Source organism: Ovis canadensis, chromosome 9 (assembly GCF_042477335.2).
Source record: "Ovis canadensis isolate MfBH-ARS-UI-01 breed Bighorn chromosome 9, ARS-UI_OviCan_v2, whole genome shotgun sequence".
Taxonomy (NCBI): domain Eukaryota; kingdom Metazoa; phylum Chordata; class Mammalia; order Artiodactyla; family Bovidae; genus Ovis; species Ovis canadensis.
The window spans coordinates 33,842,637-33,867,277 of record NC_091253.1 but is presented as its reverse complement, the minus strand read 5'-3'; the positions used below and the strand labels follow the sequence as shown (position 1 = coordinate 33,867,277).

At 49.2% G+C, this 24,641-nt stretch overlaps 1 protein-coding gene across 29 annotated transcripts in view; it reads right to left on the bottom strand.

Annotated features, from left to right (window-relative positions):
- Positions 1 to 24,641, bottom strand: part of CYRIB (CYFIP related Rac1 interactor B) — a 144,704-nt gene that overhangs the window by 110,091 nt on the left and 9,972 nt on the right. The window contains exon 1 of one of the 29 annotated variants that reach the window (XM_069600977.1): positions 10,411 to 13,930. The exons of 24 other annotated variants lie outside the window; for them this stretch is intronic. Coding sequence is in view for 1 of the 5 variants with exons in the window: in XM_069600959.1 (XP_069457060.1) it covers positions 10,411 to 10,468 (58 nt within the window). In the remaining 4 variants the exon portion in view is untranslated. Of the gene's footprint in view, positions 1 to 10,410; positions 13,931 to 24,641 lie in introns of those variants that run through there. 4 more of the 29 variants (XM_069600965.1, XM_069600959.1, XM_069600996.1 and 1 more) reach the window with 4 other exon arrangements.

Genomic DNA, 24,641 nt, shown 5'->3' with positions numbered 1-24,641 from the left:
GATCAATACTCGGTACCAATGTATGTATTTCATTTAAAGGAACCCAGGTGGCACTAGTGGGAGAGGGTCCGCCTGCTAATGCAGGAGACATAAGAGACGTGAGTTTGATCCTGGATTGGGAAGACCCCCCTGGAAGAGGGCATGGCAACCCACTCCACTAGTCTTGCCTGGAGAATCCCATGGACAGAGGAGCCTAGTGGGCTACAGTCCATGGGGTCACAACTGACACGACTGAAGCGACTTAACACACACGTACCTTTTAGAGTAGAAGTTACTTAAACAAAACAAAAACAAAATACAAACGAACAAACTGATTATGCAAGTCACTGGCATGATGTTTCTGAAACCACCACAGAGCAAAACCCAGGTGACAAATGAAGTGCACCTGAAATTCTGGGTCTGGGACGTTGAGGGTAACATTTTCTAGCCTGCTTCATCCAATCATTATTCTGACACTTTCCATATCCCATTTAATAGGAAACAGACAAAGGAAAACAGATGCTTTACTTGTATCCACCTGGCACAGCAAACTTCCAAAGCTTGCAATAGCTGCTTATCGCTGAAGAGTTTAAAGCAGTATTTTTGTGCCAATGAAATAACATCTCAAATGGCCTAGCACAGTGGTTCTCACTCCAGCTCAACCTAAATTCACAAAAGCAGGAGGTAAATCTTTAAAAATACTGTTGCTGGGTCCCCAGCCTGCACAATTAAAACAGAATCTCTAAGGATGAAACCTTAGCACTATAGTTTTCCCAAGATCCCTAGGTGACTGTACGGCACAAGGACCGCAAACCACGGGCTAGGTTAACTCATTAGTCAAAGAAAGCCCATGGGAAATCTTATCTGCAAGTGATGAAGGCATTGTAATTAAATAAAACGGCAGATGTAAGAGCACCTAACAGGGCCTGTTACCCAGAAGACACTTAATAAATGTTAATTAAACAAAAAAATAATAATTCAAGTAATTACTCCTTCTCCTCAGTGAATTCACCTTGTAATTTTATTGGCTTGTTTATCACTTGCTGTTTTTCCTTAGCCTTGATTCATTCTATTCCTGTTAATAATAATAAAAATATCTATATGTTAACAAAATTATAAACATATACCCATAATCCTGTTCAACTATAAGAGCTCTGTACTATTTCCAACAACTCTTAATCACTTATTTAATAAAACTTTCCCCTAGAACAGTGGCTAATATGTACTAAATACTCAACAAATGTTGTTTATAATAAGTATTATTATTCAGGATTCATGATAATCTGCATAACTTAGGCTGAAGTTTTATTTATACTATTCAAAGGACTTAGTGAGAATGTAAAAATATTAGCAGGGCAATATTTTTTTAACTTTCTTTTTTATATTGGAGAATAGCCAATTAACAATGTTGTGATAGTTTCAGGTGGACAGAAAAGGGACTCAGCCATATATATATATATATACACTCTCCCAAACTCCCCTCCCATCCAGGCCACCACATAACACTGAGCAGAGTTCCTGCGCTATACAATAGGACCTTGTTGCTTATCCATTTTAAATATAGCAGTATATACATATGGATCCCAAACTCCCCAGGGCAATATTTAACAGACTTAAAAAAATTTTTTTAAGCACATTCATTCTTTTTATAAATTTGTGAAAAAATATTAAATGTGATCACTGCACAGGTAACTAGCTTATCTTGCACTTTCAAGGGGGCCCGGCAAAAGCTACTTGTGAACACTCAGCAGTTTCCACAGTCACTTGGAAAAGCTAACATTGCAATTAGTTCAAAGTGCTCTCTTAATCCAACTTTTCCCTACCACTGCCTCCCTGAGCCTGTATTAGGAAGGTGATTTTTCTATATGTTCACATTACCCCCTCAGTTTAACTAAGAGAACAAAAATCTGTTTAAATATATATATATATATAATTTCTTAATCAAGATGAGAAAGTTTTATTAAGAACATTTCCAAACCTCCTGTTGCCCTGCTTGGATGAATTAAGCCAGTCGGCATCTGTCTCCTGTTGCGCTAAGCAGAGGAGGCATTCAACAGCCAGAATGTAAGATCTACTGCGTTTGGTCCAGGACCACATTGTTAGCAGGAGACCCTTCCATGGTTTACACCTGAGCATGTCACTGTTTGCTTCCTTTTGCCTTCTGACTCCAAACATCTGCCATTTCATGTTTCAAATCAGTACATACACAAAAATAATCGTGATATGCGCTTTTCTAAATGCACTGTTGCTGTTCAGTCACTAAATTGTGTCTGACTCTTTGTGACCCCATGGACTGCAGCAGGCTAGGCTGCCCTGTCCTCCACTATCTCCTGGAGTTTGCTCAAATTCATGTCCATTGGGTCGGTGACACCATCCAACCATCTCATCCTTTGTTGTCCCCTTCTCCTCCTGCCGTCAACCTTTCCATCATCAGGGACTTTTCCATGAGTCAGCTCTTGGCATCAGGTGGTCAAAGTATTGGAGCTTCAGCTTTATTTACATGCATATTATACATATAATAACTATTATACATATCATAACAAGTATTACTGGTCTGAATGTTTGTGTCCCCCCTCCGGGCTTCCCTGGTGGCTCAGACAGTAAAGCGTCTGCCCGCAATGCGGGAGACCTGGGTTCAATTCCTGGGTCAGGAAGATCCCCTGGAGAAGGAAATGGCAATCCAATCCAGCACTCTTGCCTGGAAAATCCCATGGACGGAGGAGTCTGATGGTCAGGCTACAATCCATGGGGTCAGGCTACAATCCATTGGGTCAGGCTACAATCCATGGGGTCGCAAAGAGTCGGACACGACTGAGCGACTCTGACCTGTCCTGTCCAGATTCCCATGTTGGAATCCTAACTACCCAGTGTGATGGCTTTAGGAGGTCGGGCCTTTTAGAGGTCATGAGGGTGGAGCCCTCATGAACGGGATTAGTGCCCTTGTAAGTGAGACCCCAGAGAGCTCCCTCACTCATCCCATCACGTGAGCACACAATGAGAGGAGAGCCCTTGCCCAAGCATGCTGGTGCCCGGAGCTCAGATTTTCAGCCTCCAGAACAGTGAGGACTACACGGCTGCTGTTTATAAGCACCCAGTCTGAGGCATTTTATAATAGTAGCTCTGACAACCATAACAAAGTCAAAAGTGACCGCACAAACAAGTGATAGCTTGGTTTGCTCAATAAGAACATCGCGATTGACTCTCCCATGCCAGGCAGCTCCAGAGGCACGGGGAGATGGAGGCGAGGGCAGAGTTCCCATCTTCAAGGGTTTCAGGCTCCAGGACAGTGTATGAACTGGCTACTGTGACACAATGTGACTCTGACCAGGGGTGACAAGGAAATGCAAAGGATAGGGTCGCAGGGGCAACCCTAAATATTTAGAATCAGAAATTAGGAAATGAAAATGAATAAGCACATAGGAGATAAACAGTTGTGGATAACAACATTAAGATAACTACTATAGCTTTCATCAATTGCACTGCCCTCTCAACTCCCATCACCTAATCTTGACAATCAGATGCCACTTTGGGGACCTCCCTGGTGGTCCAGTGGCTAAGACTCCATGCTTCTAAAGCATGGGGGTGCGTGCTTGACCCCTAGTCAGGGAACCAGATTCCATATGCCACAGCTAAAGATCCTGTGTGCTGCAGCTAAGACTCAGCACAGCTAAATAAATCAACAAATATTAAACATATGTATATGTCTATCCTGTGATAAACCATAATAGAAAAAGAATATATATATGTATAAAGAATATATATAATCACTTTGCTGTATAGCAGAAATTAAAACAACATTGTAAACCAACTATACCTCAATTAAAAAAATAAATTTAAAAGGAGGTAAAGGAGGAAAAGACGACTTCCTGGAGACTGAACAGCCAGACTCAGTACCATCTCAGCAAAACCGCAACCCTGTGGGTCAGCCCTGCTGCTGCTGCTGCTGCTAAGTCGTTTCAGTCGTGGCCGACTCTGTGAGACCCCATAGACGGCAGCCCACCAGGCTCCCCTGTCCCTGGGATTCTCCAGGCAAGAACACTGGAGTGGGTTGCCATTTCCTTCTCCAATGCATGAAAGGGAAAAGTGAAAGTGAAGTCACTCAGTCGTGTCCAACTCTTAGCGACCCCATGGACTGCAGCCCACCAGGCTCCTCTGTCCATGGGATTTCCAGGCAAGAGTACTGGAGTGGGGTTCCATCACCTTCTCCTGTGGGTCAGCCCTCGTACTACCCTTTTCAAACTGCGCCACCATTAAAGACATATCACAGTTTCCTTGAAAGCATGACATGGGTGAAGGTAGAGAATGTTACTGGGGGTGTCTGGTCTAAATGCTTGGTTTTATAGATGGGAGAATCTGACACATAGAAGGAAAGGAACTTGCCTGCAGTGAAGACAGCAGGATCACAGCGGAGTCAGAACCAGCTCCCAAGATTTCTGACTCCTAACTACCCAGGGCTGACTACTGAGCTTCCACCCACTTCCAAACTCCTTCACCTGATTAACTAACTGCATCCAGGTATCTGCTCTCAGCTCAGGTGCATGCCCTTTAGGGAAAGGCTTCTGGGGACATCCTACCTGGTACTCCCCTTTCTCTGAGCATTCCTCCCAGATTATGCTGCCACTTCATCAGCTAGCTTCCCCCCACCCTTGACCCTGGAGCAACTCTTTGTTCAAGTCTTGTGTCCTGGACCTGAGCACAAGCGGAGGTCTACGTGGACACAGTGCAGTGAACAAAGTGACGAATGTCTCAGGTTCTTGGGAATTTCCCAGCATTAACCAAGCAAGTCCCAAGTCCCCGAAAATCCCTTGGCAAACCAGGACAGCTGGTCGCTCTATTAGTGGACACCAACAAAGTGACATGGGGCTTCCCAGGTGGCGCTAGAGGTAAAGAGCCTGCCTGCCAATGGAGGAGACGAATGTTTGATCCTCGCATTGGGAAGATCCCCTGGAGAAGGGCATGGCAACCCACTCTAGTATTCTCGCCTGGAGAATCCCACAGACAAAGGAGGCTGGTGGGCTACAGTCCACAGGGTCGCAGAGGGTTGGATACAGGTGAAGTGACTTAGCACGCATGCAACAAAGTGAGACAGCTGGTTCAGCATGTCCCCGCCTCTAACCGTCCTCAGCCACTGTATAAGCCGGGCCTAGAGCCATGCCTCCGCCATGTGGTCACTCTAGCTCAGCACTGATAGAACTTTCTGTGCTGCTGGAGATGGTCCTTATCTATACTGTCCAATACGGGAGTACCAGACCCAGGGGACTATGGAGCAGCTGAACTCTGGCTGGTGCAACCGAGTTTTTAATTACATTTAATTTTTATTAATTTCTATTTAAATAGCCCCGTGTGGCTAGGAGCCACCACATAGAACAGTTTGTCTTTGGTTTTACATAATTGGATCTACGGTCCACCTCTGTGCACGGAATGAGCTTTGGAGTCAGAATGACCATGGTTCGAATCCTGACTCAGTCATGTGCAAATGTCACAAGCCCCTGGGGAAGCTTGTTTCTCCCTCTGTGATCCTGACAAGTTGACTACGAGACAGTGTTCAGAAAGTGGTTGGTTCCTGGGAGAACTTATGCAAAAGGATTTCTCTGGAAGCCAATGAACCATGTAAAATGTAAAAAATGCAAAATGCTATGTAAAAATGCTAGAAAAATATGATTCTGAACCCAAAAGAGTTGCAAGGGCATCATCATGACCAGACTTCCAGCATTCCTGGCAGGTTCAAGTTCAGATCCTAAACTGCTGGGGCTGTGCTGCTTGACTGGTCCCAGGCCTGTGACTGGTTGTCACTGAGTCCCACTGGGGCAGCAGGCACTGGCTCCTGGGAGATGCTGAGACTCTGAGGCCATCTGAGGATGACCCTACACGGTCCAGAGCAGTGAGAAGGCAGCACCTGGAGGAAGCCCAGTGCCCCACAGGGCTCAGGCGTACCCCGGGCCGGCCACCAAGTGCCCAGGGGCACCGGACACACCGGGTCCAGCCTGCATCCGGCACATGTAAGGAGAGCACCACCCCCACTGCCCCTCCCAAGGGCCAGGACACAGTAATGAGCTGGCAACCAGGAGCAGCTGCGAAACCCTGGAAGCATCTGGTTTCTGGAACCTGTCCCTGGCCCTAATGAATCCACCCCCTCGGCAGGAACGGGCGGCAGGTCCCGGGAGGAGCAGGCTGCGGATCACAATCACCTGGGGAGCTTTACAGCAACACTGTTCCCCAGACTGGGCACCGGTATTTGCAGAAAGCTCCCAGGTGACTGTGAGTCCCAGCGGCATGGCTGGGACTCGGTGTCTGTCATCTGAGGGCTTGGGAAGATGGTTCTGATGGGGACTATCTAGGCAGCACTAGAGGGCTTCCTAGGTGGTTCGGTGGCAAAGAATCAGCCTGCCAAGCAGTAGACATGGGTTTGATCCCTGAGTCGGCAAGATCCCCTGGAGAAGGAAATGGCAACCCACTCGAGTATTCTTGTTTGGAGGAGCCCATGGACAGAGGAGCCTGGCGGGCTACAGACCATGGGGTTGCAAAGAGTCGGACGTGACTGTGCGCACATGAGCACGAGGCAGAACTAGGGCTGGGGAGAGAAGTCCCCTTGTTAACAAGTCCCTCCCTCTGGCTGCAGGGACAATAGATGGTTGGGGGACCCTGACACCACAGCTAGGCCACAAGTTGCTCGCCTCCCTCCCTCCCCAACTGGCAGAGACACTTCCGGTTCACCAGGCCTGAGCTGTCCCGTGTCTCACGTGCAGCCTCGGTGTGGAGGGCCCTCCTTCCTCACTATCCCCAAGCACCCCAAGCAGAAGCCCTAATCTGTACACCTCTCCGTCCTGGCGTCCCATGGCTGCACCCAGCACCGAGGAAGCCCACAACAGATGCTATTATTGTGGTTGTTACTCTCATTTCACTGAAAAGGAAACCAGAAGCTAGCGACAGTATGACTCACCCACGGCCCCACGATGCTGGGGCAGGGCCGGGACAGGAACTCTGGGTGCCTGGGTTCATTCCCTCCCTGATACCCCAGGCTGGGGCTCACTGCCATTGTGTCCACCCTCACCCACACTTTTTCTCCTCCCTCTTATAAGTCAGTATGCAGGCTCTGACCATCAGAATAAATGCTTATCAGTAGCCTTGGGCTCTGATTTATAGGATGCCACTTATCCTCAAAGGTTTCCCTGGTGGCTCAGCGGTAAAGAATCCGCCTGCCAAGGCAGGAGATGTGGGTTCTTCCAGGGACAAGAAGATTCCCCTGGAGAAGGAAATGGCAACCCACTCCAGAATTCTTGCCTGGAGAATCCATGGACAGAGGAGCCTGGCGGGCTACAGTCCATGGCGTCACAGAGAGTCGGACACGACTTTCCTACTAAACAACAAATTATCCCCCAAACAGTCCATGGAGTCTATGAACACACCTTGGGCAGTAGACAGGACACTGGTTTTTAGCACAGCCTTGGAGCCTGACATACTCGAATTGCCAGAGTAGCTGGGTGATCCTGGACACATTTCTTAACCTCTCGGGGCTTGGCTTCTTCAGCTGTAAATAGGGATGATGGTATTTACCACTCAGGTTTGTGGAGAGGCTTACTGAGATCAGCCAAAGGGATCAGATGGGCTCCACGGCCAGCCAGCAGGAAGTACCAACAGCTGGTAGCTATTATTCAGGTGGCAGGCACTACCCTTCTTATCATCTGCTCCACGCTCCATTTCAGACCCACAGAAGCCTCCAGACTATGCACCCTCTTGTGACCCTTCTCTTCGCACAGGCCACCCTGGGCCGGTGGACCCAGCCCACTGCCCTGGGCCTGGCCTGTCCTCTTGGGAGCACCGTCCTGGAGGATCAAGTGGCTGGATTCATCATATCATCCCCTCCCCATCCCCATCCCCCCCGAGTCCCCCGGAAAAAAATAAACAAGAAGTAACTCTTTCTATTCCTCATTCCAGACTTCCTGAATTTAAATCAAATATTTGCACACTCTCCAAAGCCTATAAACCTGAATTGCTCACAGGAAAAAAAAAAAGAAAGAAAACTTAGGTGCAAAGAGAGTAAGTGTGGGCGGTTGTGGCCTCAACGAACCTCACAGGAAAGGGCATTTGATCCGAATAACCACACAGCCCAGCTGAGGGAGCAGGGTGTGCAGGAGAAAGCTGCCGTTTACAGGGCCAGCTTCCTGGCCTCTCTCCGGCGACCTGCACAAAAATCAATGGTGCATTCCCTCTGTGGGCGGTCCATGGAAGCCCTGGGGCTGGGGGTGGGAGTGGGGCAGGGGGCAGTGAGTGTGAGGAGGGCTGGGGGAGGCGGGCAAGTGAGCACCAGCTCCCCAGTGCCACCCTGGGAGAGCTCAAACAGGAAGTGTTGAGCTGCTTCACACCAGCATGGCTGCCCCGTTGTTAAAATCCCGAAGGACTTGACACAGGCTGGGAAAGAGGTACTGTCCGGAGCCCCTCTCCCCGGCTGCCACACCCCCCACCCAGAGCCCCCAGACGGGCCCCAGCTAGGAAAGGATGAATGTCAAGCACTGTGGAAACTTCCAGAAAGGACTCTGGTGGCTGCCCAATGTTAAACATTCTGAGCATCAACCCTGGGCACAGTTCAGAGGCATGAAGAATGCAAATGACACTCTGAGGGATTAAGACGAACAAGCCTTCAATACACGTTTGCTGGAGGAAGAGAAGGAAAGACTGACTCACGGGGCAGCGGCACCTGGGACAGGCCACGGACCCACAGCGCCTCCCTCCCTCTGGGCCACTCACTCCATCCAAGCTCAGGCACCAGAGTCTCAGAAGCCTCCCTGGTCAAACGAAAGGAAAGTCTGCCCTGACCTCCCACCCTAACCCACCCTAACCCTCACCAGGCAAAAGGGAACTTTGGGCTCCGCCCTGCCCAGCCTCCAGCCCCTCTGGGATGGCACCAGTGCCTCGGGGGCACCCCCTGACCCTCCCACCATGTGCCCCAGGGGCTGGCGTGTCAAAGCATGGAGTCTTCCAGAACATCAGGCTACTGATAAACATCAGAATTCAGATGTTGCTTCAAGAACAAGCATGTGACTAAAACTGGCCAGTAAGAGTCCTCTCAAGGCTCAAGAATGGTCATGTGACCCTAACTGGCCAATAAGGAAGTTCTCGAGCACTTTGGCTGATGTCATCACAAAAGAGTATCCTTCTCCCATCACACAGGGCTATTCACATGAAAGGTTGAAAGCCTGAATCTATCTCACAGGGAGAGACCCCTTGAGAAACAAGGTGCAAGGAAGGCAAGGCAAAGAAACAGCGGGAGACACAACCCAGCCAGCGTGGTCTGGGCCCGTATCAGCCACCCGACTGTTTCACAATAAATGATCTTTTTCAAACCTAAGCCAGCTTGAGTTTGGTTTCTGTCACTTGGAACCCAGAGCACGGTCTGATACATTTCTCAGTGGGTGCACAAGAAGATGCGGGTTGCTACCAGACCCCGCTTCCTGCCCTGGCTGGCAGTTCATGTGACTCGATGGCTTACTGATGGCATCTGAGAGGTTGGCTCTGGGCCCCCTGCTCTCCATTTCATGCAAAGAGGGCATCTCTCTCCCACTGAACCCCCAGACTCTGGTCTCTTGCCCTCCATCTCACAAGCTATGAACACCACCGGTTACCTGTTCTAATGCATGGATCTTTCAGTGGCCCTATATGGCCCGAAGATCACGATGCAAGTCCCTCTAATGCAGCTCATAAAGCTGCCATCCCAGTATGTGACGACATGAGTTCTCCAAACCAATCCTCCAGCCCAGCCTCGCACACCTATGCCGAGATCGCTCTCAACTCCAGGTTCCCAACCCCAAGACAGAAGTGTCTCCAACCCATGCCAGCTGATTCCAAAAGCTCTTGCAGTACAAAGGTGACCCCTCGTGTTCTGTAACCCACATCCTGCCCACTGAGGTCACAGCCCCCACTCCTCACAGGGGTGAAGGCAATGTTGAAAGAACCTCATCAACACAGCCTCATCCCCACAGAAGAACTATCAGGACTCTCCCAAGAGCTTTCTAACACCCACCAAAGCCATAAAGCGGCTCTGAGTCAAGCCTCTGTCGTGTAAGTTAAAACTCCCCATCACCACCCCAAGTTTTCGTTGAAAAATCGGCCAGCTGTGTACATTTCATCCAAGTCACTGGAAAAAACCTATAGATAAAGCTTCTCTTGGCATGGAACACAAACTGACAGCATTTATAATTACACAGAGTTCACTGCCAGAAAGATTTCAGAGGACTTCGAGTGCAATCTTCCCATTTTACAGAAGTAGAAACTGAGATTCCAAGAAGTGAAATGACAACCCAGGGTCACACAGACAGGAAGCAGAGGAGCCAAGACAAAACACCAGGTCCTCTGCCTTTTTTCCCCTCCAACAGTTTATAAATAATAACCTTATCTCCATTTACTCTGTTACAATACTAATTCATATACACTCACTTAAAAATGTGAGCCATGGAGAAGTGCTGTATGTTTTGATATCTTCTGCTCTTTGCATCACATCTCGCTGAGTGTCTCAAAACAGGGTCTCTGTTTCCTGGCAGAGGGGCTGGAGCCCTCCAGGCCTGAGGCTTGGTGCGGTTTCTCGCCCTCTCCACTGCCCGTAAACAACACCAACAGGGGCAACACAGACAGTAACAGCTGCTGGTTGTGCAAGAAGAGGCGACCTCTACTTCCTAATGTGGGCCTGGGCGAGGAGGTAGAGGGTGGGCTCTGTGAAAGCGTCTCCCCTCCCCTGGACCCAGCAACGTGTCCTGAGGACATCTGTTCATCACTCAGCGTGGTTTGTTTTGTTCTCTGTACATCCCATGCATCTCTAAAGAAAACGCCTCTTACAGGGTAACAAAGATTTCAGAAACAGCCTGGAGCTCGAATTTCTGGCAGCTCATTTCACTCACTGTGTGGCCTGTAGGCAGGTCACTTTACCTCTCTGGGCCTCAGTTGCCTGTCTTCAAAAAATGGCAGAAACATCATCCATGGAACAGAGTTGGAATCCCTTGAGCTCTACTTGAGGCCGTGGCTACTTGGCAGACCCGGGTCATCACCCTGGATTCCCAGAGCCTTTCTCCTCCCGCTGCCCATCAACTGCTCAACACACAGGCCACGATCATCCTCTAACTCAGCCCCGCCAACACCACAGCGTCCGCACCTGCCCCTCGTGCAGGGTTAGGCCCTAAGTGTCTGCCTTCCTGCCTGGGGACCAACCACTTCTTGGTCCGACGCCCCTCCACGGTCGGCTGGCTCCAGGGCCCAAACTCGACAACCTGGTCACCCCAAACTGGCCAAGAAGCCCCACTGTCAAGTTTCTCCTCGAAGGCCTGAAAACCTCTCCCAGTTGCCATAAAATTACTCAATTTTTCACTTGTGGGATCAGATGGAATTTAAGTCACTGAAGTCTATACAGCCCTTCCCGCACAGAACATGTAATGCCTGCGAGACTTCCTCCCCATCTCTGCCCCCAAATCAAGCCGGTGTTCTATCCACTGCTGTCCACTGAGGAAGTGGGAGGGATCCAGCAAACCCAGACTGAACGATCAGGCTTTCTATCTGGCTCTCGACGGTCAGTTCTGCCGTCCCTCATGACAGGGTCAGGGCCTCTCACCCCTCAACTCCCTCTGGGCAGACAATCTAGCTATAGACGGAACCCTGTGTCTGCTCCCCAGCCCCCAATTCCATCCACTGAGTCTGGGGAGTCTAGACAGGCTCCGATGGGGGGAAGCAGAACTTCCAAGCAGAAGGTGGAATGGAGTTGGTGGGGAGATGGGGGCAAGCATGTGCTGATGTGTGGCCGATCTGCTTGGGGTAAAAAAGAAAGGCACGGATCCACCTGCCAGTGCAGGGGACACAGGTTCGATCCCTGGCCCGGGAATATCACACATGCTGCAGGGCGACTAAGCCCACGTGCCGCCGCCATTTGAGCCCATGCTCCAGAGCCCAGGGCCACAGCTACTGAAGCCCAGTGCCCTAGAGCCAGGGCTCCGAGCAAGAGAAGCCACTGAGATGAGAGGCCCGCGCGTGGTGACAAAGGGCAGCCCCTCTTGCCACAACTAGAGAAAGTCCGTGTGCAGCAATGAAGACCCAGCACAGCCAAAAATAAACAAACAAAGAAGAAAGGGACCTGCAGCAACCTGGATGGACCTAGCGATTATCATACCAAGGGAAAGAGGCCAGAGAAACACAAATATCGCATGGTATTGCTTATCTAAAACAGTCGGACATGACTGAAGCGACTGAGCAGCAGCAGCAGCAGCAAACAGTGATACAGAAATAGACCCACACGCACAGAAGACAAGCTTATGGTTACCAAAGGGGAAAGCAGGGGAGGAATAAATTAGGTGTTTGAGATTAACATATATACACTGCTATATACAAAACAGATAACCAACAAGGACCTACTATATAGCACAGGGAACTGGATTCAATATTTTGTAATAAGCTATAAGGAGAAAGAATCTGAAAATGAATACATATAACTGAACCACTGCTGTGTCCTTGAAACTAACACAACACTGTAAATCAACTATACTTCAATTTAAAAAATAATGATAAAAGAAGAAAGGATATCCAGTTAACCCTTTAATTCACTCAGTGTATTTTCTGCCTGAACTTTCTGCCTCATTGTTTATATTAAAATATAAATATCATCAGGTCTCATCCAATGCCAAATCCCCAAATTTTTACAAATGCCCAAAACACACTTGGGTGATACGAGAATGTAGGATGGATCACGGATCAGGAATCTAGAACCTCAACAGACTATTAATAATAATTTCTTGAGTAGTGGGGCTTATACTGGGAGTGGGTGGAGGAGAGTCATCAGGAACTGTTGGTGGGAATGAAAAATAGTGAAATCCCTTCGGAAACCTGTTTGTCAGCTTCTCAAAAAGTTAAATACAGAAATCCACACAATCCACCAAATTCCACTCCTAGGCATCTACCCAGGAGAAATGAAGACCCACATTCACAAAGGCTAGCACACCAATGTTCATAGCAGCATTAATCCTAACAGCCCCAAAGTGAAAACAACGCAAATGTTCATCAGCTGGTGAGTGGAGAAATGATGTGATACACTGCACAACAGCCTATTTTTTCTATAATCAAGAGGACCGAAGTACTAGCATCATCAATGTGGATGAACCTCAAAAACTTTATACCCAGTAAAAGAAGCCAGACACAAGACATCGTATCTTCTACTTACACCTGTTGTTGTTGTTCACTCACTCAATCATGTCTGACTCTGCAACCCCGTGGACTGCAGCAGGCCAGGCTTTCCTGTCCTTCACTATCTCTTGAAGCTTGCTCAAATTCATGTCCATTGAGTTGGTGGTGCTCTAACCATGTCATCCTCTGCCGCTCCCTTCTTTTGCCTTCAATCTTTCCCAGCATCAGGGCCTTTGCCAATGAGTTGGCTCTTCCACTTACATAAATGTCCCAAAGGCAAGTTTATAGACATTTATATAGAAGTACAGGTACAAAATCCGCCTGCAATGCAGGAGACCCCAATTCGATTCCTGGGTTGGGAAGATCTGCTGGAGAAGGGATAGGCTACCCACTCCAGTATTCTTGGGTTTCCCTGGTGGCTCAGACGGTAAAGAATCTGCCTGCAATGTGGGAGACCTGGGTTCGATCCCTCAGTTGGGAAGATCCCCTAGAGAAGGGAACGGCTACCCACTCCAGTATTCTGGCCTGGAGAATTCCATGGACTATACAGTCCATGGGGTTGCAAAGAGTCGGACATGACTGAGCGACTTCCACAGGTACAAAAGTAGATTATTGGTTGGTTACCTGGGGTTGAGGACAAAGATTATTTGTAAAGGGACATGAAGGATCTCATCAGAGTGATGAAAGTGTTCTAAAAACTATATTATGGCCATGGCTGCACCCTTCAGTAAAATAACTAAAAAATCACTGAAATGGGTAGACTTTAGATACATAAAATATACCAAGCATTGGTTTCCTATGGCTGCTCTAACAAATTACCACAAATGTAGTGGCTTAAAATACAGACGTACTGTCTTATAATTCTGGAGACCAGAAATCCAGAATGGGCTTCGCCAAGCTGCAATCAGAACCAAGCTTTCTCCAGAAGTTCCAGGGGATTGTCTGTTCTCCCTTTCCTGGTGGCTGCAAGTACCCTGTGATTTGTAGCTTCAAACCAGCTTCAAAGCCAGCAGTGTCAGCATCTTCAAATCTGATTCTGACCCTCTGTTTCCATCATCAAACCTCCTTCTCTGACCCTCACCCTCCATTCTCCTGTAATAAGCCCCACCTGGATAATCCGGAAAGAGCTTCCCATCTCAAGATCCTCTGTCCCGTCAGCAAAGTCCCTTTGAAAGGTAAGTATTCACAGGTCCTGCAGACTGGGACCTGGCCATCTCTGGGAGGACATGATTCTGTCTACCACATACCTCAGTGGAGCTGTCACGAAAACAAACAAACAAAAATAGCCCATGCAGGATGTGGCCAGCGTGTAGGGCTCGTACAGGTGACCTTCCTAGAAACCCCACTGCTGCAGAAGCCCTCGAGGGCCCTGTCCTAGGGAGCGCATAGGAACTGAAAGGGTCCTCACTTTGGCTTCAAATCTAAGAGGGAACGGGACAAGAGACCAAGAAAGCCTGGTGAGAAGACCCGGATCATCGGTCAAGTTCTAGATGAACGAGAGGATGAAGAGGGGAGAGTGGGAGAAACGCCTGCAGTTTCCACTGAGTTGACCCCTGCCCTGGTCCTCCCCACTCACTGTTGATTCTAAAGAAAAAGTTTCATGTCTGCACAGATGTGAGTGTTTTGGTGTTCTGAAATTTCCATCTCGCTGATTATTTTAAGAGAACCTAAATTAAGATAGTCCCCAGATAATCTCTGATTTTGACAAGCACTTGAATCAATACGTATGGAGCCATCGGATATTTGCACCCTCAGCAAATATCTGAACCAGACTGTCCTTATCAAGGTAACAGAGGGCAGCGACCGGGACGGACCCTGTGGAAGCACATGGCAGCCTGAAGCCTTCTCATCCTTCACGCCTTACAGTGGTCACCTCTCTGCCTAGTCTTCATCAAGGTTATGGCCCTTCCCAGCATTTGAAAATGGCTTTTTCTTCCCTGTCTCTTCTACTAGGCTGTGTGCTGCCGTATGGGCACGTGCACACACACACACACACAAATATACACAAATGAAAAAACAGTCAAAGAATAAGACATGTTTAAAGAAACAACAGGCTCAAGAGCTGAAATGAAAACTCCAAAGGACAAACATTTCCTCTCTTTGGTTCTGCACCCCCACGCCCCAGCACAGTGCCTGCTGGCACTCAGTAAATACCAGCTAAAGGAATGAATGGCCAGAAAGCCCCTGGTTGCCAAGATTAGGGACTCCTGGTCTCTGCACTCCTGTGTCTGCGAGCACAACGCCTGACACACAGTAGGTGGCCCAATGTTTACACACCTGACCTGCAGCAGACTGGGTCTTTGAGGAATGGGATCGGGCTGAGTGGTGTCGACACCACAAAAAGGAAGGCAGGAGACGGGGAGCCTCCACAGCAAGCTCACCCACCTCCCATAACAGGCATGGGGTGCCCCACTCTGCCTCGGTGGTATCTGTCAGTCAGGGTCACTGGTTACAGACAACAGCAAAGAAAAAAAAAGGAATTTGATGAGAAAATTAGGGGAAGCTCCCAGAACTCCAGGCAGGCCGGAGAACCAGTCTGGGATAAAGGAGCAGGGGAGACTGGGCCAAGGACATGCCAACAGATGTCTGCTTAGGGTATTCCTGACTTCGAGGAACCTCTAACTCACCTGCATCACTGCTGCACTCAACCTGGAATCTAAGCCACATGGCCGCTCACAGGCCACATGCCACAGCCCAATGTGGGAAAAAAGAACAACTGGTCCCCCTTGGTTTCTGTACTGGGAGTCAAAGCTCTGCTCCCCTGCAAGATTTACTTTTTGGGGGTTCCCCCAGACAGGAAGGTGGGAAAGATGCTGAGATATAGAAAATACAGAAAATGCCCGTAAGACACACCAATTCACCAAACTACTGCAGACCCATGAGTCCTGTCTCACCATAACTGGTCCACAGACTGGACCCAGGGGCTCCCAGGGTGGAGGAAGTGAGAGAGGCCGCTGTCTACCCAGCCTCAGAGCCAAGTGTGAACAAAGGAAGTGTTACTTCATCTCTCACCACACAGAGCAAGTGTCAAGCAGAATTTCAAGCATCTGCTATTGCAAAACACCTAACAGAGCAGCATAAGGTCACTTCCAGAAACACCCCTTTCTCTCTACCCCGTAAAGACGTTTGGCTTCAGCTACATCCCAGGTAACTTCATTGGCATAAACTGAGGTTCATTCATTCACTTGTTTGTTCATTTATTCAGCAAACTGTTTCAAGATCCAGATGTGCCAGGCCTCCTGCTGGGTTCTAGGGTTACAGAGATGAATCAGTTATCATCCTTGGCTTCCAAAAGTTCAGCTGGCTAAAGGAAAGGATAAAAAGCAAACAAGTTCTGCATTGGGGATGGCAAATACAACGCAGAATTAGTGATCTGAATATAAGCTAAGCTACAGACATTTTCTTTTAGCAATTGCTGGGCATCACTCCATTTATAAACACACACACACAAAACGAGCTACTTCCTGAGTCAGCCACTAGCCCTAGGACCTAGCCCAAGAACAAGATCTGTATGTCCAACTTTAGATCCCATTAGGAAGGGCTGCTGGCCACTGAGTTGGCTATAAATGTCCATCCTGGGACAGTCTCCATCCCTGAGCCGTGGGACAAAAGGCAGAGGCAGACTCCATTACCCAGATGGCTGTGCTCTAAGGGAGATCCTAGCTCTTGGCGACAGGTGGTCCTCAGGAAGCTGGGAGATAAAGGTTGCCCTAAGTGCCCCTGCTTTACCCTCCACAAACCATAACACCAACACCAGCCCCTTGTTTTATACTTTCTGGTTATAAAGCACTGTTACACTTACTTGCTCATCCATCATTCATTCCCCAAATACCTATTATATGTGAGCTACTCTGCTTAGAGCTAGGAATCTAAAGAGTAAGAAAACATAGCTCCTACTCTTTAGGATGCCACTTCCTCCAGGAAGCCCTCCTTGATCTCATTGGCCGGGTTGCACATCCCCCACCCCAGCTCCCTGTATCACTGCTGGCTCTCGCTCCATTTCAGTTCCCCGGCTTAGATGAAAAGAGGACTCATCTACCTCCGACACCACCGTCCTCACCCAGGGCCTGGTATGGTGTCTGACACAGTGGAGGCAGAATAAATGCCTTGAGGAAGCCCCAGTGGGAAGAGCTGAGACGATAGAGGAGAAACTGAAACCCAGGGGGCAGGGCAAGTTGTCTCTTTGGGTAAGAGTCTGGCATTATCCTTCCGCCCTTTGGTTTCTAGATCAGGAAGTCTGTCTCAGAGGGCCTGGGTGACCTGCCCAAGATTCCTGTTCATACAACTAGCAGAGCCTCTAATCCTACTCTCTTTATATCAGTTTCCAGACAGACTGGACTCCTGAGCCAGCTGCTGGCGCACTTTCTCCCCAGCAGTCACAGAGTTCCATCTGCCCTCCTGTGACCAGGTGCTGTTGGCACCTACTGTATTCTTCACCCTCCCCCAGAGCACTGTTCTAAGATGCAAGGAGATAGGAGCCTGTGATTTAAACAAAGAAATGGATCCTAATGATGGAACGTCGGGTACTCACTTATTCATGACACAAATATTTACTGAACACCCACGGGATGCTCTATTCTAGAGGTGAAGAAGCAGGAGTGAACAGAGGCAAAAATCGCTGCTGCCCGCTAAGGTCTGATGGTGTTACAGAAAGGCGGTATCCCTCTGGTGAATGAATGAATGAACCAAAGGTAACCTCAGGTGATCTACTGCAGGTAATGTCGATGTGATGTCAGCTGACTCAGAGCACCTGATCTGCTGGGGGGCAGGGAGACCACATCATTCTTCATCCCCAGGTGTCTCTGCTAGCTACTAGGGGATTCCCTGTCTTACTCTTTCAACAGTCCCAGTACAAGACAAATAGAATGAGCCCCCTTTTCTGGCCATTGCTGGCTTCCTAATTAAAGTCAAGGATGTGTGTTTACTCAAGGTCTATGAACACAGACCCCAAAAAAGTGTTTAAGAGAAAGCAGATGAAATGTGGGTAAGGACTAGCTAATAAAATCAGGGGGAAAAATGCTGGGAGTTTTCAACTATGACCGTGATTAAACAAAACTTGCGGGGAGGATGCTCTGAGGGCCAAGGTCCAGAAATGTGTGCAGAGCCTGAGTTTCCAGGGCAAAATGTAAACCATAACTTCCTGCTGAATTAATTGGTCCCCGGTGGGAGAGTCAGGCTAAGTTGCTCTGGACCACGCAGCTCCTCCTGCCTCACCCCTCCCCGTCTTCTACCACTAGGTTGTCACACAGCTCGTCAAGACTGCATTTAAAAATCCTGTGGACTTGCAGCTTCGCTGGGGACTGTGTGCGCGCTCAATTGTGTCTGACTCTCTGCGACCCCATGGACTGCAGCCCGCCAGGCTTCTCTGTCCATGGAATTCTCCAGGCAAGAATACTGGAGTGGGTGCCATTTCTTTCTCCAAGGGATATTCCTGACCCAGGGATCAAACCTGCGTCTCTTGCATCTCCAGCATTGGCAGGAGGATTCTTTTATCACTGAGGCACCTGGGAAGCCCCAGTCTCTGGCAGATTAAAAGAGGCACTTAATGAAGCTCTGCAAGGAGATCCAACCAGTCCATTCTAAAGGAAATCAGTCCTGAGTGTTCATTGGAAGGACTGATGCTGAAGCTGAAGCTCCAATACTTTGGCCACCTGATGCAAAGAACTGACTCACTGGAAAAGACCCTGACACTGGGAAAGATTGAAGGCAGGAGAAGGGGACGACAGAGAATGAGATGGTTGGATGGCATCACTGCCTCGATGGACATGAGTTTGAGCAAGTTCTGGGAGTTAGTGATGGACAGGGAAGCCGGGCGTGCTGCAGTCCATGGGGTCACAAAGAGCTGGAGAGAACTGAGCAACCGAACTGAATGAAGCTCAGAAGCTGAGACCATCAGAAGGTTCACTGTCATCAGGAGGCTTCAGTCTCCTCATCTAACCACTACACCAGACACTGGCTAAGGTCCCTGCCAATGACAGCTGCCCACAAACCGTTCTCCTCAACCCAGGCAGGAGCCAGGGGTGTGGAGAAGGACCTCTCTTCTGAAATCTGGGTGCAAGTCTGGCCTGAATTTGAACATGAGTGGCAGAGAATGCCAGGAGTCCCAAGGATCCCCCTAGAAAGTCAATGACATCCCGGAGATCAAAGTGGGCAAACTAAGGCTGACACCCTGGGCCAGCCCGAATAAAATGCTAATGAACACATTTCCACAATTAAAGTCCACAATGGGAGAGTCACCAGTCAGGCCCAGAAAACAGTCAATGTCTTTGATTAAGTGCTGATGAAATTCCCCATCACTGCTTTAATCTGGCTCCCCAGGGAGTTTCATTGGCTTTGAGATGTTTTCAAAGAAAACGATCTTGAATATATTAATACATGATTCCCCAAGCTACTAAACAGAAAGATGGGCCCTTCTGCCTCCATCCCTTCCCCAGGGCACGCAGCAGTTTCCCAGATGAGTCCTTAGTGTCAGACAATGGCAACCTTGGCTCTTTTTCTATAAAAGATGATCTTTCTCACCAGCGTTTACTCTCTGCTGGTCCAGCTCCTCTATCAGAGTCTCTGTTTATCAATGACTTTGTGCATTTGAAGCTGGTACGAACCTCCTTGGGCTGGGACCAACCTCTCTTAAAGTTAAGGTCCTGATAAACATCAAAGTGCTCTTAGCAAACTGGCTTGTTTCCATACCAGAGCAGAGTCTATCCCAAGTCAGCTCTACCACCAACCTGGATTCTTAGCCATTCTGAGTATAAATTTACTGTTTGGTTGCTAAGTCATGTCTGACACTTTGTGACCTCATGAACTGCAGCACGCCAGGCTTCCGTGCCCGTCACTATCTTCAAACTCACATCCACTGAGTCAGTGATGCCATCCAACCATCTCATTCTCTGTTGCCCCCTTCTCTTACCTTCTATCTTTCCCAGCATCAGCATTCTGAGCCACTCTGAGTATAAATGATCAAGAGGAAAACACACTGAAGGATGGCTCCTAAGCTAAGCCAATCCACCCATTTGCCTATAGCTCCTTGACTGCCGCTGCCTTTTGCACATGCTGTTCCCTTTGTCGGAAATGCTTTTCCGAGCAGTGGCCTTTAAAATTCAAACTGTCACCTTGTCTATAAAGCCTGGCTCAGACCGTCCAGGCAGTTCAGTTCAGCATGTCCTGAGCGTGCAAGCCTGGTCCTTACATGGCTAGATGCACAGAGAAGAGGAACTTCCCCTCAACTGGCTGCAGACCCTCCCAAGATAGCATCTTCAAATCACCTCTGGCTTGAAACTTTATTTTAAAAGCTTTAATCTGCATTATTTCAGACATTTTAAAAAAAAGAATAAAACCACCTCTTGTGCCCACCACTCAGCTTAAGGAGCAAAATGTGTGTGTGTGTGTGCGCGCGTGCACACACACACACTCAGTCATGTCCGACTCTTTGCAACTCCATGGACCGTAGCCTGCCAGCTCCTCTGTCTATGGAATTTCCCAGGCAAGAATACTGGAGTACTGGAGTACCATTTCCTTCTCCAGGGGATCTTTCCCAGCCCAGGGTTCAAGCTTGCATTTCTCACATCTCCTGCATTGGCAGGTGGGTTCTTTACCACTGCACCACCTGGTAAGCCCTAAGGAACAAAACAGAGTGACTACAAGGTACCCCACCCCCAAATTATTCATCTTCCCAGTTCCTCGGTGAAAGTGAAAGTGTTAGTCGCTTAGTCGTTTCTGATTCTTTGTGACCCCATGGCCTGTAGCCCGCCAGTCTCCTCTGTCCATGGCAAGAATACTAGGGTGGGTTGCTATTTCCTCCTTCAGGGGATCTTTCCGACCCAGGGATCAAACTCATGTCTCCTGCATCTCCTGAACTGGCAGGCAGATTATTTACCAGTAGGGCACCTGGGAAGCCCTAACGGAGGGATGAGCCCTCAGTAAATGCCCTTTTCATTCATTAGGTGTGTCTTCTGACTTCTGAATTCCCTGCTAGCCTGAAGTGCATCTGTGAGGAGGCCACCAACCGGAGCTTAAGAGCCAGGACTAAGGCTGAGTTCCAACTCTGGCCCTTCCCAGCTGTGCAGCCCCAGGCAAATCACTCGGCCTCCCTGGGCTTCAATTCTCTGGGAAAAAAAAATAATGCACTCATCCTACAAACACTCTTGGATTGAGGGCTACAGTGAAGCCTGACCTGCAGACCTCAAAGAGGAAAAGGCCCAGTTCTTGGGCCTTAGCGGCCACAACATGAACTCAAAGCACTCCACCACTATAAGGCATTGTTATTAGACTTTAGCCTCTATTTTCTGTCATAACAGCCCCTTTCTGACTTCTTTCCCTGCCTTTTTTTTTTTTTTAAGGTTCAAGATACAGTGTTTGGTCAATGCGAAGTAGAACAGCCAGCCAGGAGGCTCATCTTTAATTCAGCGCCAACAACACTCAGCTGGGCTCAAACTTGGACAAAGGATTTTTTTCCCCAGTGCATCTACTCACAGAGGCCTATTCTCCAGTCAGCTCTCAACTATTCTCCCAGGGAGGGCTCGACCCAGGCTGGGAGGCTTGCAGGGGGCGTGGGGTGTGGACAGGAAAGGGAGATGGGCAGGGAGAGCAGGGCAGACCTAGGACAGACCCCTCCCCGCAGTCCAGAGGGCAGCCAGGAGCACCCCCAGAGTGTGGCCCTCAGGAAAGGGACACAGGGAGGTGGCAGCCTGTCACACTCCTGGCCTCCCCCTCCTAGAAGGATGCTCCATGACACCTCCGCCACAGAGAAGGGAAGTGGCATGAAGCAACTGCTAGGGCTGCTCACACAGAAAGGCAGAGCCCTACGCCCAGCAGCAGGTTCCCAGTGCCTTCCGCCCTCCGGGCGGCAGATGACACCCACACCCTCAGGGAACGAAAACCTTGGCGTGGCTGTGAGCTTCAGCTTTACCCAAGGACGAAACCTTTGACTAAACCTGAGTTTGGATAGACTCCAGGAGTTGGTGATGGACAGGGAGGCCTGGCATGCTGCGGTCCATGGGGTCGCAAAGAGTCGGACACGACTGAACTGAACACCCGACAGGCCACCCGTTAGGAGCTGAACTACATCTCCTGGCTGATAAGGATTAAATGAGATGACGGGCCCACGCAGAAACCTCTCCCACCACCAGCTTTTTAGCTGTTATGTTCTAGTTCTGACTCTCAAAAGGGCGAGGGTGAGGAACCGGCATGACTCAGCTCCGCGGCTCAGGGCTCGGCCAGCAGCTGGAGCTCCTTTCATCTGGACAGTGGCACAACAGCCTGACTCACCTGTCACTTCCTCTGGAAGGTACCGGGCCCAATAGGAGAAGGGAGGAGGAAGGGAATGGAAAAAACAAGGGCTTTTCTGGACACTCAACAAAGCTGTTGGGCTTCCCTGGTGGCTCAGTGATAAAGAATCCGCCTGCCAATACAGGGTACATGGGTTTGATCCCTGATCTGGGAAGATCCCACATGCCGTGGAGCAACCAAGCCCGTGAGCAACAACAAGAGAAGCCACAATGTTGAGAAGACCAAGCACTGTACCTAGAGAGTAGCCCCCGATCGCCGCAAGTAGAGAAAAGGCCACGCAGCAATGAAGACTCAGCAAACCAATAAATAAAATTATGTAAAACATAAAAATAAACTGCCACGATTGCCCAGAAAGGTTGATAAAGGACGGACCCAGCTGGCCACTAGCAAGAAGACACACCTGTCTAAGCAGGATGACACGGCTCCCAGGCATCCAGGCTGGGTGACAGGGCACCCACTGGGTTTCCTCCCGAGCGAGCTCTTAGGAACAGGTGCATCTCAGGTGCTATTGGACCTCCCCACCCCCGCTCTGATTGACTGGCAGCCCCGTAACACACAGGAGAATAAGCTCGAAGGTGGAATCAAACCCTCCCTCCCTCCTGCCCCACTTAATATGATCGGGAACAAGAGATCAGGTTCCTTTTCTTTGCATTTTAAATGTCTGAGGTCTTGAGATGAAGATCAGTTTAGCTGGAGAGAAGTATTTTCCAATCCCATCCCCAGCCATGATCCTGGAAGCGGGGAGGGTCCCTGGGGGAAGGGGGTGGCGGGATATTCAAAAGGTCACATGCCTCGACTATTCCTCATTTACTTCTAAGAGGGAGAGGGCAAGGGTGAAGTCAGAAGTATGCAAATTCGCTTTTCTACACTTCCTCTGCATTTCACCACTGAAACTTTGAGAAACACCACTTGGGAAAGAGAGAGTTCCACTGGGGGGAGGGAGAAGGGCCTCAAGGTTGTGGGGTCATCTCCGAAGGTTGGAGCCCCCTAGGGCCCAGGACACCCTGTCAGATCAACTTCAGGATGGGGTGCTCAACCACAGACTTGGGCTTCCCTGGTGGCTCAGTAGATCAGAACTCACCTGCCAGTGCAGGGGACACAGGTTCAATCCCTGCCCCGGGAAGATTCCACATGCCGTGAAGCAACTAAGCATACAAGCCACAGCTACTGAAGCCCAAGTGCCTAGAGGCTGTGCTCAGCAACAAGAGAAGCCACCGCAATAAGAAGGCCATGCTCCGCAAGTAGAAGGGTACCCCCTGCTCACTGCAAACAGAGAACAGGCCTCACAGTAACAACAACAAAAAAACACTGATTCAGTCTCCACTAGGCCAGAAGTTGTGTCCTTCCCATCTGCTAGGTCTCCCACACTGCAGCTGGACCCCCTAAAACTCTCCAAAGTCAACAGCACTCAAGCTGGCGATACCCCCTGGAACAATTATTAACATACACATGTAATACGTGGAGTGCCACTGGGTCAGGACAACTACACATTCTCACGATGTCCTCAATCTATCACAAGGTGTAATGGAAGTATATCTCATGTTCATTTAATGTAGCCATATTCAACTATACTCAATAGTATACTCAACTATGCTCAGAGGGCCACATTCTTTTTAAGAAACTTGAATGAAAGTGTACTTTGCCTCTTTAATTTTTGTGTATTTGTTTTTTGGGATACTGTACATTGTGTACAACTGTACCACTGTACACTACTGTTTGCATGATACGTTCATACACACGGGTTACTGCACAGCATCACATATACAAAATCACAAGTGTGCAAACAATCAGGGGCAAATTCTCCTGAGACTGTCTCCTAATTCCCCACGCAGTTCTGCCTGCTGGGTTGACTCCTGGACTTCATGACTGAGATGTGACTCTTATGTTTTTTTCTCCTTTGGTGCTTTTGAGTCTTGAAGGGTGTGTCTGTCTGATGGGAACTAGCAGAAAATCAGTTTCGGGTTAGAACAGGAAACTGGGCCTCCAAGGCTGGTAAGCACTGGGAAGGCCATCGTGGCTCTGCACCGGGGCCACTTGCCAAGGACAGGCTGTCTGGTCACAAGAACTCCTTGCTGGGCCATGAGCTGGGCTGTCTGGTCACAAGAACTCCTTGCTGGGCCACGAGCTGGCCATGTGGGGCTTTCACCTCCCTGGTCTGATGGCTCATTCTTTCAGTGAGTGGTGTAGATGACTTCCAAGTTCCTGTGTGACTCTGGGCAACTCAT